This window comes from Thamnophis sirtalis, unplaced genomic scaffold, assembly GCF_051295495.1.
Source record: "Thamnophis sirtalis isolate CommonGarterSnake01/CBP01778 unplaced genomic scaffold, rThaSir2_p1.2 scaffold_5, whole genome shotgun sequence".
Lineage (NCBI taxonomy): Eukaryota > Metazoa > Chordata > Lepidosauria > Squamata > Natricidae > Thamnophis > Thamnophis sirtalis.
In genome coordinates this window covers 136,017,111-136,032,193 of record NW_028261385.1, presented here as the reverse complement: position 1 = coordinate 136,032,193, position 15,083 = coordinate 136,017,111, and the positions used below count along the sequence as shown (strand labels likewise).

The 15,083-nt window shown below is 41.9% G+C and overlaps 1 protein-coding gene across 1 annotated transcript in view; it reads left to right on the top strand.

Moving 5' to 3' along the window:
* The first annotated feature begins 13,989 nt into the window (after window positions 1-13,989).
* The window catches only part of GDF7 (growth differentiation factor 7), an 11,582-nt gene continuing 10,488 nt past the window's right edge, over window positions 13,990-15,083 (top strand). The window contains exon 1 of the mRNA XM_087717046.1: window positions 13,990-14,347. Within this exon, the coding sequence (XP_087573172.1) occupies window positions 13,990-14,347 (358 nt within the window). The remainder of the gene's footprint in view (window positions 14,348-15,083) is intronic.

Below are 15,083 nucleotides of genomic sequence, written 5' to 3'. Positions count from 1 at the left end.
TGACTGCTCCCCCCGCCCCCCCCCCCATCTATAGAGAATAGATGATAAGGAGGGAATGGAGATTTTACAGTATCCTTCCCCGGCCACACCCACCAAGCCACACCCACCAAGCGAAGTCATACCCACCAAGCCATGCCCACAGAACTGGTAGTAAAAAAATTGAATCCCACCGATTTTTTTCATATTTTCATTAATTACTTTGAGATACTTCAATATAGTGGGCAGTATGTATATAAATAAAATCCATCGTGTTTGATGGACAAGGGTGTTCCTGACCAGCATGTATCTTGATTCATAAATATCAGAATCATAGAATAAGATGAAACAATGGCTAATAGGGTAAGGTATTTAAGGTTAGAGTATTCTTGAGGGATTACTAAGATTGGGTCTGTTTCAGTGGTGGGATTAGAATAATTTAACAAGTTAACAGTTCTCTGCCCTAATGATTATCTGGGTAGGTGGGGCTCGGTAGTCATGTGACTGGGTGGGTGTGGCCAACTCAACATTACTCACATTGATGGGTGCTTTGCCTTAGCTGTTACAATGTAATAAGGGTTAACCGGAGGGGCAGTTTCTGTAAGCAGGTCGATAAAGATTAGGCTAGAAACAACACCAGAATGTTTCCTTCCTGCCTTCCTTACAGGATTAGCCCTGGAAAGTGGGAAAAAACAAAAGGAGATTTCTTCCAACAACTGCTCCTCTGAACTACTTAGAAAGTTACCAACCGGTTCTCCCGAATAGGTGCAAACTGGCTGAATCCCACCACTTGTCTGTTTCCTCACAGACCCTGTTGAATTCTTCTTATTCTGTCTCTTAATTGAAATCTATCTCCCAGTAATTTGACACCCTTAAATTTGGTTCCACCCTACCCTTGAAGAACATGTTTTTCTTCCATAACATGTTATGGAGTCACGCAGAAAAGTACTGGGTAGCCTTTCAAAGATTTCTGAGCAAGCCAGCATTATCAAAAACGAGGGATGCAAGCACTTGCAATGCAGCTGCGTTAGAAAGGCTTCTGGTTTGCCCTCCCTGATATTCCATGGTTAAAAACAGGATGGGCAACAAAGAGTATTTACCCTGGGAAAGATAAATTGTTTGAAAGTGGAGTAGCCTTTCAACTTCGGACACACCCATACTCTATTTTGTACTCTATTTTGTACTCAAGAAGATACTTGATCCACCATCCCTCCCAGAATGGAATGGGACAACTCGCCACAGCCAACTTGGCGTGGGACAACTCATTGCGGGACAATAAAACATTTCAATTTAATTTTTTTTTTTTTTTTAACAGAACTTTTTTTATTTTTCTTTAAAAAAAAAAACACAAATATGTCATCATTTGTCAATCATTAAAACATTGAAATACAATTTTTTTTTGTGTGTACCCCTCCCTCCCTCCACCCCCCCACCCCCCCTCCTCCTTCCCCCCCCCCGACTTCCCAGAACCCGTACACGGTATAGAATTTTAACTAACACAGTCTAAAATCTATTGAGAAAAAAGAAATAAAGAAATTAATGACATTCTAGATTGACCTTAGCTTCTTCTTACTGAACTAACTTTAAACAATTTAAATCATTTCTGATCTTAAGCATAGGCTAACTGGAATTTCTTAGTCCCGTATTTATTTTGTATATAGTCAATCCATTTTTTCCAGTCTCGTTTATATCTCTCATTTGAATGATCTTTGAGATATGCCGATATTTTAGCCATTTCAGCTAAGTTTGTTACTTTCAATGTCCATTCTTGAATTGTAGGCAAGTCTTCCTTCTTCCAATATTGCGCCACCAACAGTCTTGCTGCAGTTATCAGGTGCAGAGTCAAATTGGTCTCTACCACTGTAAAGTCAATACATATACCTAGTAAAAATAACTGAGGACTAAACTTTATCCTTCTTTTAAAAACATTTTGCATGACCCACCATATTTTTATCCAAAATGCTTTAACCTTTTGGCAGGTCCACCATATATGATAATATGTAGCATCTAGAGAACCACATCTCCAACATTTAGGCTGTACATTCGGATACATAGAAGCCAACTTTTTAGGATCTAAATGCCATCTATAGAACATCTTGTAAAAATTTTCTCTCAGATTTTGAGCTTGTGTAAATTTCACATTTCTTACCCAGATTCTTTCCCATGTATCCAACATTATTGGTTCCTCAATATTTTGAGCCCATTTTATCATACAATCTTTAACTAATTCTGTTTCCGAATCCATCTGTATCAATACATTATATATCCTCTTTATATGCATTAAGCTTTGATCTCTTATTTGTTTAAACAAATTATCCTCAACTTGAATAAAACCAATTTTTTGATCTATGTTCCACCTAGCCTGTAATTGCCCATACTGGAACCATGTTTGAACTACCTTCTCCTCTTTTAATACCTCTAAAGATTTTAATTGTAATACCCCCCTTTCCGAGGTAAGAAGCTGTCTGTAGGTAATTCTGTCCTGTTTTTGTGCTGTATTCATATTTTCAATTGCGTGTCTAGGAATTGCCCACATGGGTATCTTGTCATTTAATTTATATTGATATTTCTTCCAGACCCGCAATAAAGCATTTCTTAAAATATGACTTTTAAAGTTCTTATCCAATTTTTTGTTGAATAACAGGTAAGCATGCCAACCAAATACCAGATCGTGTCCCTCAATGTTCAATATTCTATCATTGGTTAAGTGAATCCAGTCACTAATTACAGATAATACCACTGCATCATAATATATTTTTAAATTAGGTAGTTTCAATCCTCCTCTCTCACGTACATCTTGCATTATTTTCATCTTTACCCTCGGCTTCTTTCCTGCCCACACAAATTTGTTGATACCCTTCTGCCATTCTAAAAGATTCGCATCTTTTTTAAGTATAGGTAGCATTTGGAAGAGAAATAAAAATTTTGGTAAAATGTTCATTTTCACTGCCGCTATCCTACCCAGCAAAGATAAGTGCAATTTCTCCCATTTTTTCATCTCTGTCTGTATGCTATGCCAAAGTGGTTCATAATTATGCTTATATAATTTCCCATTTGAAGTTAAAATGTTAACTCCAAGATATTTAACTTTTTTAACTACCTCACATCCTAGCATCACTCCTAATTCTTCCTTTTGTTTAATATTCATATTTATAGCTAATATTTTGGTTTTTCCTAAGTTTATTTTAAAGCCCGACACTTGACCATATTGATTAATCATATTCATTAAAACCATACTAGATTCCTGCGGTTGTTCCAATATTATGACCAAATCATCCGCAAAAGCGCGGACTCTATATTCTTGCTGCCTAATCTTGATCCCTTTTAAACCATCCAAGCCCCGTATTTTATTCAACAATACTTCCAAAGTTATAATAAACAATAATGGGGACAAAGGACAGCCCTGTCTTGTACCTTTTCCAATTTGAAAAGAGTCTGTTAGACTTCCATTGACTATAATTTGTGCTGTTTGCTGTTGATATATTGCTTTAATTGACTGTAGAAAATTATCTCCTATCTGCATTTTTTGCAGTATCTTCAACAGAAATTGCCAGTTAACTCGATCAAAGGCCTTCTCAGCATCCAAAAATATAAACGCAGCAGGGATCTGGTTGTTCTTTCCCAAATATTCTAATGCATTAATAATTAATCTAACATTACTTTTCATCTGTCTCCCTTGTATAAAACCTGTTTGGTCCGTGTGTATCAATTGTTGAATGACCAACATTAATCTATTTGCTAATATTTTAGTAAAAATTTTATAATCTACATTCAGTAATGAAATAGGTCTATAATTTTTGGGTTGAGTAGTATCTTGTTCTTCTTTGGGTATCAAAGATATAAACGCTGTCTTCCAAGATGGAGGGACTTTACCTTCCGTTTGAATCATATTAAATAATTCTCTAAGAGGTTCTACCATTTCTAACTGTAAGTTTTTATAGTAAACCGCTGTCAAGCCATCTGTACCTGGTGCTTTCCCTAACTTTAATTGCTTAATTACCTGCAGGATTTCTCCCGAGGTTATTGGTTGATTCAATTTTTGCCTGTGTTCTTCTCTAACTGAAGGTATTTTCTCTTTGTCTAAATATTTGTCTATGTCTAAACCATTAATTTTATCCCCTTTATACAGTTCTGTAAAAAATTCCCAGAAAGCCTTTTGAATCTCTTCCTGTTGAAACACCTCCTTCCCTCTGTAAAACAGTTTAGATATATTTCGAGTTTTCCTTTTTTTCCTAATCTGATAAGCTAACCATCTGCCAGGTTTGTTTGCATTACAAAAAGTATTGTGTTTTGCATATAATAGATTAGTAGCCACCTGGTCAGAGATCAACATGTCAAATTGAGATTTTAATATGTTAATAGCTTCCTTAACCTTTGTATCGTCTGGGTTCATTGTTAACTCCAGCTCTTTTCTCTTAATTTCCTCTTCCAGTTCTGTTCGTTTTAACCCTTGCTTATTTCTATGTGTTTTATTTATATTCATCAAAACTCCTCTCATATACGCTTTGCTTGCGTCCCATACAAATTCCATAGATGTACCCTTATTCATATTCAAAACAAAATATTCAGATAATAATTTTTTACAATCATTAATATACTTTTCATATCTAAATAAGTTTTCATTCAATCTCCAAGACCTTCTTGCCTGCACTACCCTTCCCAACTCCATCCAAACTGGATTATGGTCAGAAAGGACCCTAACTGCAATCTTTGTTTTCTTGACCCTAGAAAGCAAATCGTTAGTGGTTAGGATAAAATCAATCCTTGAAAGGGATTGATGCCTGTCCGAGAAGAAAGTGAAGTCATATTCCTCTGCATTTCTTTCTCGCCAAACATCTCTCAATTCAAAATCATCCATAATGTCAAAGAAAGATTTGGGTAACTTTGCTCGCATCTTGGTATTTAGGCGGGAAATCTTCTTATCTCTCTTAGTGTCTATCACTCCATTCCAGTCACCCAATAGTATACAGGAACTATAGTCCCACTGTACTAATTTAGCATGAAGATTTCTATAGAATCTATCTTGCTGTTGATTGGGAGCATAAATTCCCAAAAGTAATGTCTTTTTCCCTTCTAAGATTAAGTCTAAAGCAATATATCTTCCGAAGGGATCTGCTTCTATTAATTCAGCTTTCATATCTTTTCTTAAGTATACAACTATACCATTCTTCTTTTCCATAGCAGAAGCTGCAAAATGTTGACCAAGTTTTGAGTTGATCAAATATTTTTGATCAGTTGACTTGATATGAGTTTCTTGCAAACAAATTACATCGTTCTTAAACTGTTTGAGATAATGAAATATTTTCTTCCTCTTCTGTGGAGAGTTCAGTCCATTGACATTCCATGTTAAAATCTTAGTTGTCATTTTTGGTTGGTTGAAGCATTTTTAGAGCTTCCTGCACGGCCTGTTTAACCTTAGGTCTAGCTCCTCCCATTGCTTCCAGATTTGTTGTTGTAGATCCTTGATCGATGGCCGATGATTGTTGATGCTGTTGCTTTTTAGCTTGTTTCTCCATACGTCTAGTAGTCATGCGGCTAGGTCTTGGTTCCATAGCACCTTGCACTTCTAGAGGAGAAAGATGCTCCATCTTGTCTGATGGTTGTGTAGTTTGCTGTCTATCCTGTCTTTCTTGTGGTCTTTCTCTGGGTCCAGATGGTGCAGGGTGTCCGGCCTTCAATATATTATAATAAAAATCTCGGGCTTTCCATACAGAGTTGAGGCGGTACCTTTGCTTATCAAATGTAAATATGATGCCAAATGGTGCATCCCATCTATACTGTATCTGACGATTTCTGAGTTCTTCGACCAAAAAAGCGTAGTCTCTCCTGGCTCTTAACATTGGAGGTGGTATCTCTTTCAAAACAACCAGGTCTTGACCGCCAATTTGAAGCTTAGTGTTATAAGATGCTTGCAGTACCATATTTCTAAACTCTCTTGTAGTAAAATATATAACAATGTCTCGAGGAAGCTGCTTCTGCTTTGCCAGCCAGGAGTTGACGCGGTAAGCTTTGTCAATTTGCCAGCCTTGATTGGTCCCTGGTCTTCCCATCAGGCGGTCAAAAGCTTCCGATAGGATCTGTTTCAGGTTCTCCTGTTTCTCCTCACGCAGCCCCCTTACTCTTAATGCGAACTCCATTTGTCGGTACTGTATCATAATAATTTCTTTTTCAGCATTTTCCACTTTTTGTTCCACCACCTCTGTTTTCAATGTCAAGTTAGCATTGGCATCATTAAGAACCTCTAAAGTATCTTCCACTCCAGAAATATGTTCTGTTAATACAGTTACAAGACTCAGCATGTCGTTTCTAATTTTATCAACCTTAGCCTCAAATTTCTCATACAACTCCTGTTTAAGTCCTTTTATTTCACTTTTAATTTCATTTTTAATTTCTTCTTTCATTTCTTTTATTTCCTCTTTTCTCTCCTCTCTATTATCTCTAAATTTATCTTCCATTTTAATTGTCTGTGCATTAAGAGCCTCGCTTAGATTACTCAGAAAAAATTCTTTCGTTAACACATCCCCAGCAGGGGGCGTAGGAAGCGGAGGCTGCAGCTTTGTGCCAGGCACTGAGGATGTGCCCCTGGAAGTAGAGGGTGACGACTTCAAGTTAATATTTGGTTTTGAGGCCATTTCAAAATTTATCTGCCTGCAGTTAATAAAACTCTATTGCCTAAATAAGCAGCTTTAAAAAAAGAGGCTTTTATTTTGAAGTTTAAGGCTTGGCAAAACTTTCAGTGAGTAAACATTGTAACAAGACCATTCAGCAGATTCATCACCATTTAACTTCCAAATAAGCAAAGTTAATGAAGGAGTAAAATTCTTCTATTGTGAAACCAAAACATGTGATAAGCTATCTCTTTTGTTTTGAATTCTTTTGAAGTCTTGTGAGAATTAGCAAAAAGTGTTCGTTATTACCGGAGAAACCAGCCTGCTCGGCGCCATTTTAAAAGCCTCTGAGTAAATAATTTTTCGGAGGAGAAAAAGAGAAGAAGCTAAAATGTTGATAAGCAATTATTGTCCTCGCAGTAAACGGATTCAGCTCGTGATAAGATTAAATCAAACAAAACTTAGAGCAGAGTGGGAGAGACCTACTTTGTCCTGCACAAGGCAGTTTGAAGTTCCCAGCACGGACAGCCGTTCTGCCTTGGGCTAGCCCCCCTTTCCTTGCAAGCACAAAAGCTGCAAAAATCGAAGAGCATTTGCCAGCAAAACAGTTTCTTCTTTCCTTCTTGCCTGAAGGATAAGAAAACCTGATAAGACGTCAGATGGAAGATCCTCTAAACAGGTACGTAGCCAGGAATTCGGAGGCAGCTGATTTTTTGCTGCTTCCACCAGTAGGCTCCTCCCAGGAAGTCCAAAACATTTCAATTTAATTATTTAAAATGTTTTTTAAAAACATTAATTTTTGTAAGGTGGAACAGCATTCCGTGCGTTGTTTGGTCATGCCGGCCACGTGACCATGGAGACATCTTTGGACAGCGCTGGCTCTCCAGCTTTGAAAAGGAGATGACCCTACAGTCAGGAACAACTAGCACATATGTCCGAGGGGAACTTTTACCTTTACCCCCTAAGGGAGAGGAGTTATTTATTTATTAAATGTTAAATGTTTATGCTGCCCATCTCCTCCTATAAGGTGACTGGGGGGGCGGGGGCGTTCACAGGCAGATTAACAACATTTTATTTCTTCTGATCAGCCACAATTTGGGCGGGGGGGACAAAGGCTCTGCTTTCCCGGGACACCCATAGCCCAGGTTTTATAACATTCAGTCCTTGCCACTGCTGTAGATCAGCAGAAGTGGGCCTGACAAATATATCTATATCTATATCTATATCTATATCTATATCTATATCTATATCTATATCTATATCTACATCTACATCTACATCTACATCTACATCTATCTATATCTATATCTATATCTATATCTATATCTATATCTATATCTATATCTATATCTATATCTATATCTATATCTATATCTATATCATCTATATCTCTCTATCTCTATCTCTATCTCTATCTCTATCTCTATATCTATATCTATATCTATATTTCTATCTCTATATCTATATATTTATCTCTATCTATCTATCTATCTATTTTTATATCTCTATATCTCTATTTCTATATCTCTATATCTATCATCTCTCTCTCTCTCTCTACCCATCCATCCATCCATCCATATCTCTATCTCTATCTCTATCTCTATCTCTATCTCTATCTCTATCTCTATCTCTATCTCTATCTCTATCTCTATCTCTATCTCTATCTCTATCTCTATCTCTATCTCTATCTCATCTACCTACCTACCTACCTACCTACAAACATACATACATACATACATACATACATACATACATACATACATATATATATATGAACTGGGAGGGTGGGCAGGTGAAAAGCCTGTCTGCTCAGCCATGATTGACACACACACACACACACACACATATAATGAGAGCTAAATAGCTTGAAATAGATCTATACTAGTCTCCCTTTATTTATTTATCAGCACAAATACAACACACACACACACACACACACACACACACACAGGCCCACGGTCAGACAGGCAGGTCGTGCCTGAACAGACGGGCTTTTCACCTGCACCCCTCCTCCCAGTTCAATTTCGCCCTTTCTCCTCGCAACCGAGCAGCCTGTCTCTCGGTAACCAGGTCAGCTCGAGGCCAGTAAGAAAAACCTCGCGGCCGAATGAACGAAGCCGAGAAGGGGTCCTGACGCTCCCGGAGTTCACTGCCTACTTTGCGGGATTCGGAGAATGGCCGATCTTCTTCTCGTGGGGTTTACAGTCAATTCCCAAACGGGCTGAAACCGGCTTGCGAAAACCTCGGGGCGGGGGCCTCTTCTGGGATGCCAAACACCCAAAGGCTGATAACCTCCGCGATGCTCAGCCCTGCCAATTAACCCAGACCCAAAGGATGTGCAGAGAGTGCGGAGAAGAGCAGCCAAGACGATTAGGGGGACTGGAGGCTAAAACATATGAAGAATGGTTGCAGGAACTGGGCACGGCTATTCTAGTGAAGAGAAGGACCAGGGGAGACATGATAGCAGTCTTCCGATTTGAAGGGCTGCCACAGAGAGGAGGGGATCAAGCTATTTTCCAAGGCACCTGAAGGCCAGGCAAGGAATAATGGATGGGAATTGATCAAGGAAAGGTTCAACCTAGAAATAAGGAAGAACTTTCTGACAGTGAGAACAATCAACCAATGGAACGGAAGTTGCCTTCAGAAGTTGTGGGTGCTCCACCATTGGAAGTTTTCAAGAAGAGATTGGACTACCATTTTTCAGAAATGGTGCTTTGGGGGGGGGGGTTGAACTAGATGACCTACAAGGTCCCTTCCAACTTTGTTATTCTGTTATTATTATTCTGATGCAATTGGCAGGCAATCTTAAACCTTCCTATGGCAAATCGTCGCCCCAGGAATGCCTTTTCTCCCGCACATCCGATTTTTATTGGTGCTCGGTAGACAGTCGCTTCTATACTGGAGGAAAGAGACTGTTCGGTATCTGGTGCTAAACCGAGGTTGCTTGGGTGATTTATGATCCGAACCGCAATGCGATGTATTCACTAGCATGCTTAGAATGAACTTGGTTTGTGATCCACAGCGTGGAAGGTCTGGATGGAGGCAATACATTTAAGGTATAACCTATTTGAGCTCAATGACTTGGTTTAATTTGAAGAATCGCCAAACTGGATATTGAATCTTGGACCCTGAAATATCAAGGATTAAATTTCTCTCTCTCTCTGACTGTGAGCTCACATAGCTCAGTAATCTATAATGAGAGTGTTGGTTTTTTTTAAATCTAATAACTTGTATTATCGATAAATTATGATTTCTGTTCATTTGTATGGCTGAGGTCTAATCCTGCAATGCTTCACTTGTTTGGGGTGAATGGGGAAATAATCCATCTGAACTAAGTGGGAGTTATTTCCTTTTTTTTAATGAATATTACAATTCTATAAATGGAATGACAAATGTATTAGAATTATGAATGTAAAAAAAGAATAATAATTATGTGAATGTATATATAGAGAACAAAAAAACCCTTTCATTCAGGTTGTTTTGTTTACCATCCCTCGCCTATTTTGACACCACCTTCTTCTCCATTCCTTTTCTCCCTCCCTCCCTTCTCTACTTCCTTCCTTCCTTCCTCTTTTTCCTTCCTTCTTCCCTTACCTCTCCTCTCCTCCTCTCTTCCTCTTTCCCTTCCTACCCTCTCTCCTTCTCTCCTTCTCCCTTCCATCTTCCTCCCCTCCTCTTCTTCTCATCTCCTCTCCTCTCTTCCTTTCTCTCCCTCTCTCCCTTCTCTACTTTCTTCTTTCCTCCTCTCCTTTCCCTTCCTTCTTCCCTAACCTCTCACCTACTTCTCTCTACCTCTTCCCTTCTTCCCCTCTCTCCTAAGTGGGAGTTATTTCTGAATAGATCCACAAAGAACTGCACTGCAAATTTGTGTTGTATCCTTTCTTGGAAGTCAACCTAATTTCGAATTAATTAGAATTCCACATCAGATTGGAGAAGGGCAGCAGGCAAACCTGCCCTTGGCTTTTGATGACAAATTGGGAAGTTCTAGGAATGGTCTCTGTGACCATTTCTCCGCTATTGATTTAAAGCAGGATTCATCTGTTCTTGTCTTGGCCAAAGCAATCCCATCATAACCTTGGCTAAAATAAAAGCCTATCTCTTGCCCCTCTCGTGGTTCTCCATTGATGGGTTTGATGGGATTCCCCATTGATGGGAATTGTGTTCCATTGATAAGATGTACAGGTTCGCCACTCAATACAGAATAGCAGTGTTTCTTTTTTCCCCCTTTCCCTTTGCTGCTTCCCCATAGCATATAAACAGCCACATGGAAAACATCCACCACAAGGGCACTTCAGCACGAACGAGGCGTGCCTGCCATTACTGCCCATTTCTGTAATTTGGGGATTCACAATATGGCATCCTTAAGACTACTTTGGAGAGCCGAGGTGGCGCAGTGGTTAGGGTGCAGTACTGCAGGCCACTTCAGCTGACTGTTATCTGCAGTTCAGCAGTTCTAATCTCACCGGCTCAAGGTTGACTCAGCCTTCCATCCTTCTGAGGTGGGTGAAATGAGGACCCAGAGTGTGGGGGCGATATGCTGACTCTGTAAACCGCTTAGAGAGGGCTGAAAGCCCTATGAAGCGGTATATAAGTCTAACTGCTATTGCTATTGCTACTTTGTTGAGCCATCCCCCTACGCTTCATTTGGGCGAGATTTGTCTTAGAAAAAAAAAGTGAAATGGAACGCACAGGTAGAAATTCTTAATGAATCAAACTGACATGATTAATTCAGCTGAGCAATTCCGAAAGTTGGGAGGAGCATAACAGGACACACTAAAAAAAAAAGGGAACACAGACCTCGAACCATAGAAGACTCACTACTCCCAACAGAAAAACAAAATCCACCTTTACCAAAAAATAAATGGTAAAAGCTCAGAATGGAACTCACTTCAAACACCTCCAAAATGACCCTTCCGTAACTCCTCTGCCGGTCTTCGGTCTGGAAATACACTCTATTAAAAGGTTTGTCTGTCCCGGCAGCCAATAAATCTTCGCCAATCTAGAATGCTCGATTCTTCCTGGAGAAAAGACGGCTGCCCTATCCGGGCCATTTAAGAACTGGATTAACTAGCTTTGAAGTGGGTTTGTGATATGAATCGGGATCTAGAGAAACGTCTGAATTTAGACTAAGAAAGTCCACCAGAAAAGGGAAAGTGTTTTTTAAAAAGGCCAGAGCAAATCGTGAAGTTCACGCATCAGTCAAAAAAGCCGCAGCGTCCAGCCTCATCGACAAGATGGTTTAAGCGAAGACCCCCGGGGGGCCTACAATAAAGGCCATTTTCCTTTGCAAAAAAAAAGGTGGGGGAGGGTAATTATAAAGAAGCTCTAGGGAAGAATGAGACGGGAGAGAGGCTGGGTTCGTGTCCCAGTAGTGCTTCCAAGCAACCCATACATGCCCCGGTTTTCCTTGTTAAAGTCAAAGTCGCAAAATCTTTCCTTTTTCAAATATCTGCCATCTTGTGAAGTAAGCCACAACGCTTCTACTTTTTACACAATTACCAGATTTCCAAGTTTTGGTTATCCTCGAGTAACCTGCCTCTCTTACAGAGATTCCCTAGGGTTTGGCAAGTCGCAGTTGTCCTAAGATGAGTAAGGACCAATGAACACCCAGACGGAGGTCATAATTGGGAGTAAGGGACCGATGAATTCAACGAGGCTTATTTCCAAAGAAACTCAACTAAAACGCTTTGGAAACAGGAAGTTGGATGTCAATTAAGACTCCCCCCCCCTCAACCATCTGGGGAAAGCCAATCTAGTGGTGGTGGTGGGGAGGGAGGGAGGGAGGGAGAGGTTGTGGGGTCTGGAGACCCCCTCCCAGTCGCTTCTGTCAAATGGGACTTAGTACTTTCCTGGGAAAGGCCGAAAGCAAAGTCCATTAAAATGAATGTATTTTATAGTTCTCCAATTAACCTCCAGGCCGTCGAAGATTGGATACCTCCATTCTACTGTGGGATGGACTCCCAATTACGTACACCCGACAGCGCCTTAAAATGCGAATCCTGCGATCTTGACGTTAGAAGTGATCACTTAATAAAGCCAGTTGACGAAGTCTATCTGCTTTGTTGTAAATCCAAATTCGCATATAGTATTATTAGGTACATCTATGCCACGTGTGACTCCTCCGTACTTACTGATGTTTATTACTACCTCATTCTCTGAGGTCAGTGATAACAGATCACTAGTAGCAAAAGTTCAGTAATCTGTAATGAGGATATTTTTTAAAAAAATCTAATAACTTGTATGATAGATAAATTCGACAATAACACTTAACCCCAGAAATGGCCCTATTATTACCCAGTAGTAGGAGTAACAAGAGGTGCCATTTTTAAAAACGAGTTTTTGGAGTTACAAGCCGGTTCTCGATCTGGTGGCTCAAAATAAAATAAAAAAATCCCTTAGTTTAAATTGGACTCACTGGACTAGACCCTGCGCCGAAAGCTAGTCGAAACAACGGACTAGATCTGTTAATCGCAATCAGCTATTCTGGCTTCGATCCCCAACCTCACTACTACTGCTCCATCTGTTGCAGGGACTACTGGAGTAGCCGTCCTGAATTATTCAGGTGTTTGTTTTTATTTCCTCCTCGCTTCTTAAACTCTCGGTTTTTTTTGTCGATGAAGCGAAGGGAGCTGATTTCTCCGAAAGAGCAGGAAAGTTGAAAAGGGGATTATCGAAGGAAGCGCAACTTCTGTCGTGTATTTCGGAGAGGGTCGATCCAATTCCCGCCGGATGAATCCAATTGCTCCCCCCCCTCCCCAGTTCTCTTATGCAGCGCTAGGTGAAAATCCACACGGCCAGCCTCGCCTCTTCCTCCCCCCCCCCTCCACCTTCTAGGCGGCTTTGCTGAAGCGTCCAGCGCCGAAAGGCTGGCATCCAATTCTCTGTCCCTTTGGCAAAGCGGCTGGTGTTATTTCCGACGGATTCGGTTTAAAAATAATAATAACACACACACACACACATTGGGAGGGGAAAGAAACAGGAAAAGGGGAAGAGAAGGAGAGAGGGAGGGAAGGAAGGAAAGGAGAAGAGTTTGTAAAAACAAATAAGTGACTCAGCGGCGCTGTTTATATTGGGGGCTGCCTTTTCCCCCCGTTTCTTTTTCATCCGTGCATGACTCCGCTTCGCCCGCCTCCCCGTTTCCCCGCCTTGGCAAAAGCAGCGCTCCTTTGCCAGGCGGCGGCGGCGACTGGCCGGCAGGGGGCGCTGCGAGGGTCCAGCCAGCCGCTGCCACCGCTGCAGTTGTCCTGGTTGGTTCGGCATCGAGTTAACACAATGTTCAAAAGCGGCCGGGGAGTCCGAGGAACCCTCAAAGCCCCTGCGCCAGCCGCTCAGAGCCCGCCGAGCCCGGGGCTGCTGCTGCTGCTGCTGCTGCTGCTACGAAGCGGAGGGAGACTGCGAGAGAGGCATGCAGCTGAGGGCGGCCGCGGCGCTTTGCCTCTGCTGCCTCTGGAGCGCCTGCCACCTTCGCTACGGGCAGCTGGACGCCGCGGCGGTTCGGCCTCCGGCAGCGGCCAGTGACGCGGCGACCGCGGGGGCGGGCGGCCCGGGCCTCTCGAAGTCAAAGCCCGGCCAGAGGCTCGACGGGGACGGCGGTGTCTTCGGGAACGGCACGGTGGTGCCGCACGACTACATGGTCGCGCTTTACCGCCGCTTGGCCGGCGGTCGGGATCCACCCCGGCCGGAGGGAGAGAGCAACGATGCCCCGGGCAGCCGCCCCAACACCGTCACGGGCTTCGCGGACCAGGCGCGGGCACAGCCGCGAGGTGAGCAGCCCCCCACTCCCCCCAACAAGCGCTCTGCTTAGCCGAGTTCTTCGTGAGTGGGCTGGTTTGCCCGCAGAGCCGTCTCGGGAAATGCGCTGCATCCAGACGCGTTGCGCCAGAGTCTTTCCCCTTCCTTTTATCCTTTTGCTCCGGGATAGCGAGTTGGATTGGCTCGGTCGGAGTACCTTAATGGAGAAGAGAGCCCCCCTCCCCTCCACTTCCACCTCGCTATTTAAAAGTGCTCTTTCTGTCTAAACTGGGTGGTTTGGATTGGATTGGATTGGATTGTTTATTTATATGCCGCCCTTTTCCCTGGGGGGACTCAGGGCGGCTCACAATCAAAAGGAAGGGGGGGACAGACTTTTACATATAAGACAGTACACGATTAAAACGCAACATTCATACCATTCGGGTTTGGTATTGGGGAGGGGGAGGTCGGTAGGCTGCGAGCCGTTTTGGTTTAACTCTGCTTCGAGATTTTGTAGTAAATGAGGGCGATGAATTTGGGGAGTTGGGGGGTAAAGGAAACCCCCGTCGTCCTGTTGGGAAATAATTAGCCTTGTCCTTGTTCCCTTTCGCCGCCTTCTCACCAATTCTTGCAAGTGTTTGGTTTTGCCTTTAAAAAAAAAAAATGAACGAACATGCCAACGAATCCAACTACAAGGAATCGATCCGGCGATACTAAACCTCAGACAGAAGCTCTCTGAAAAGTAATAGCCGTTCGATTTATATACCG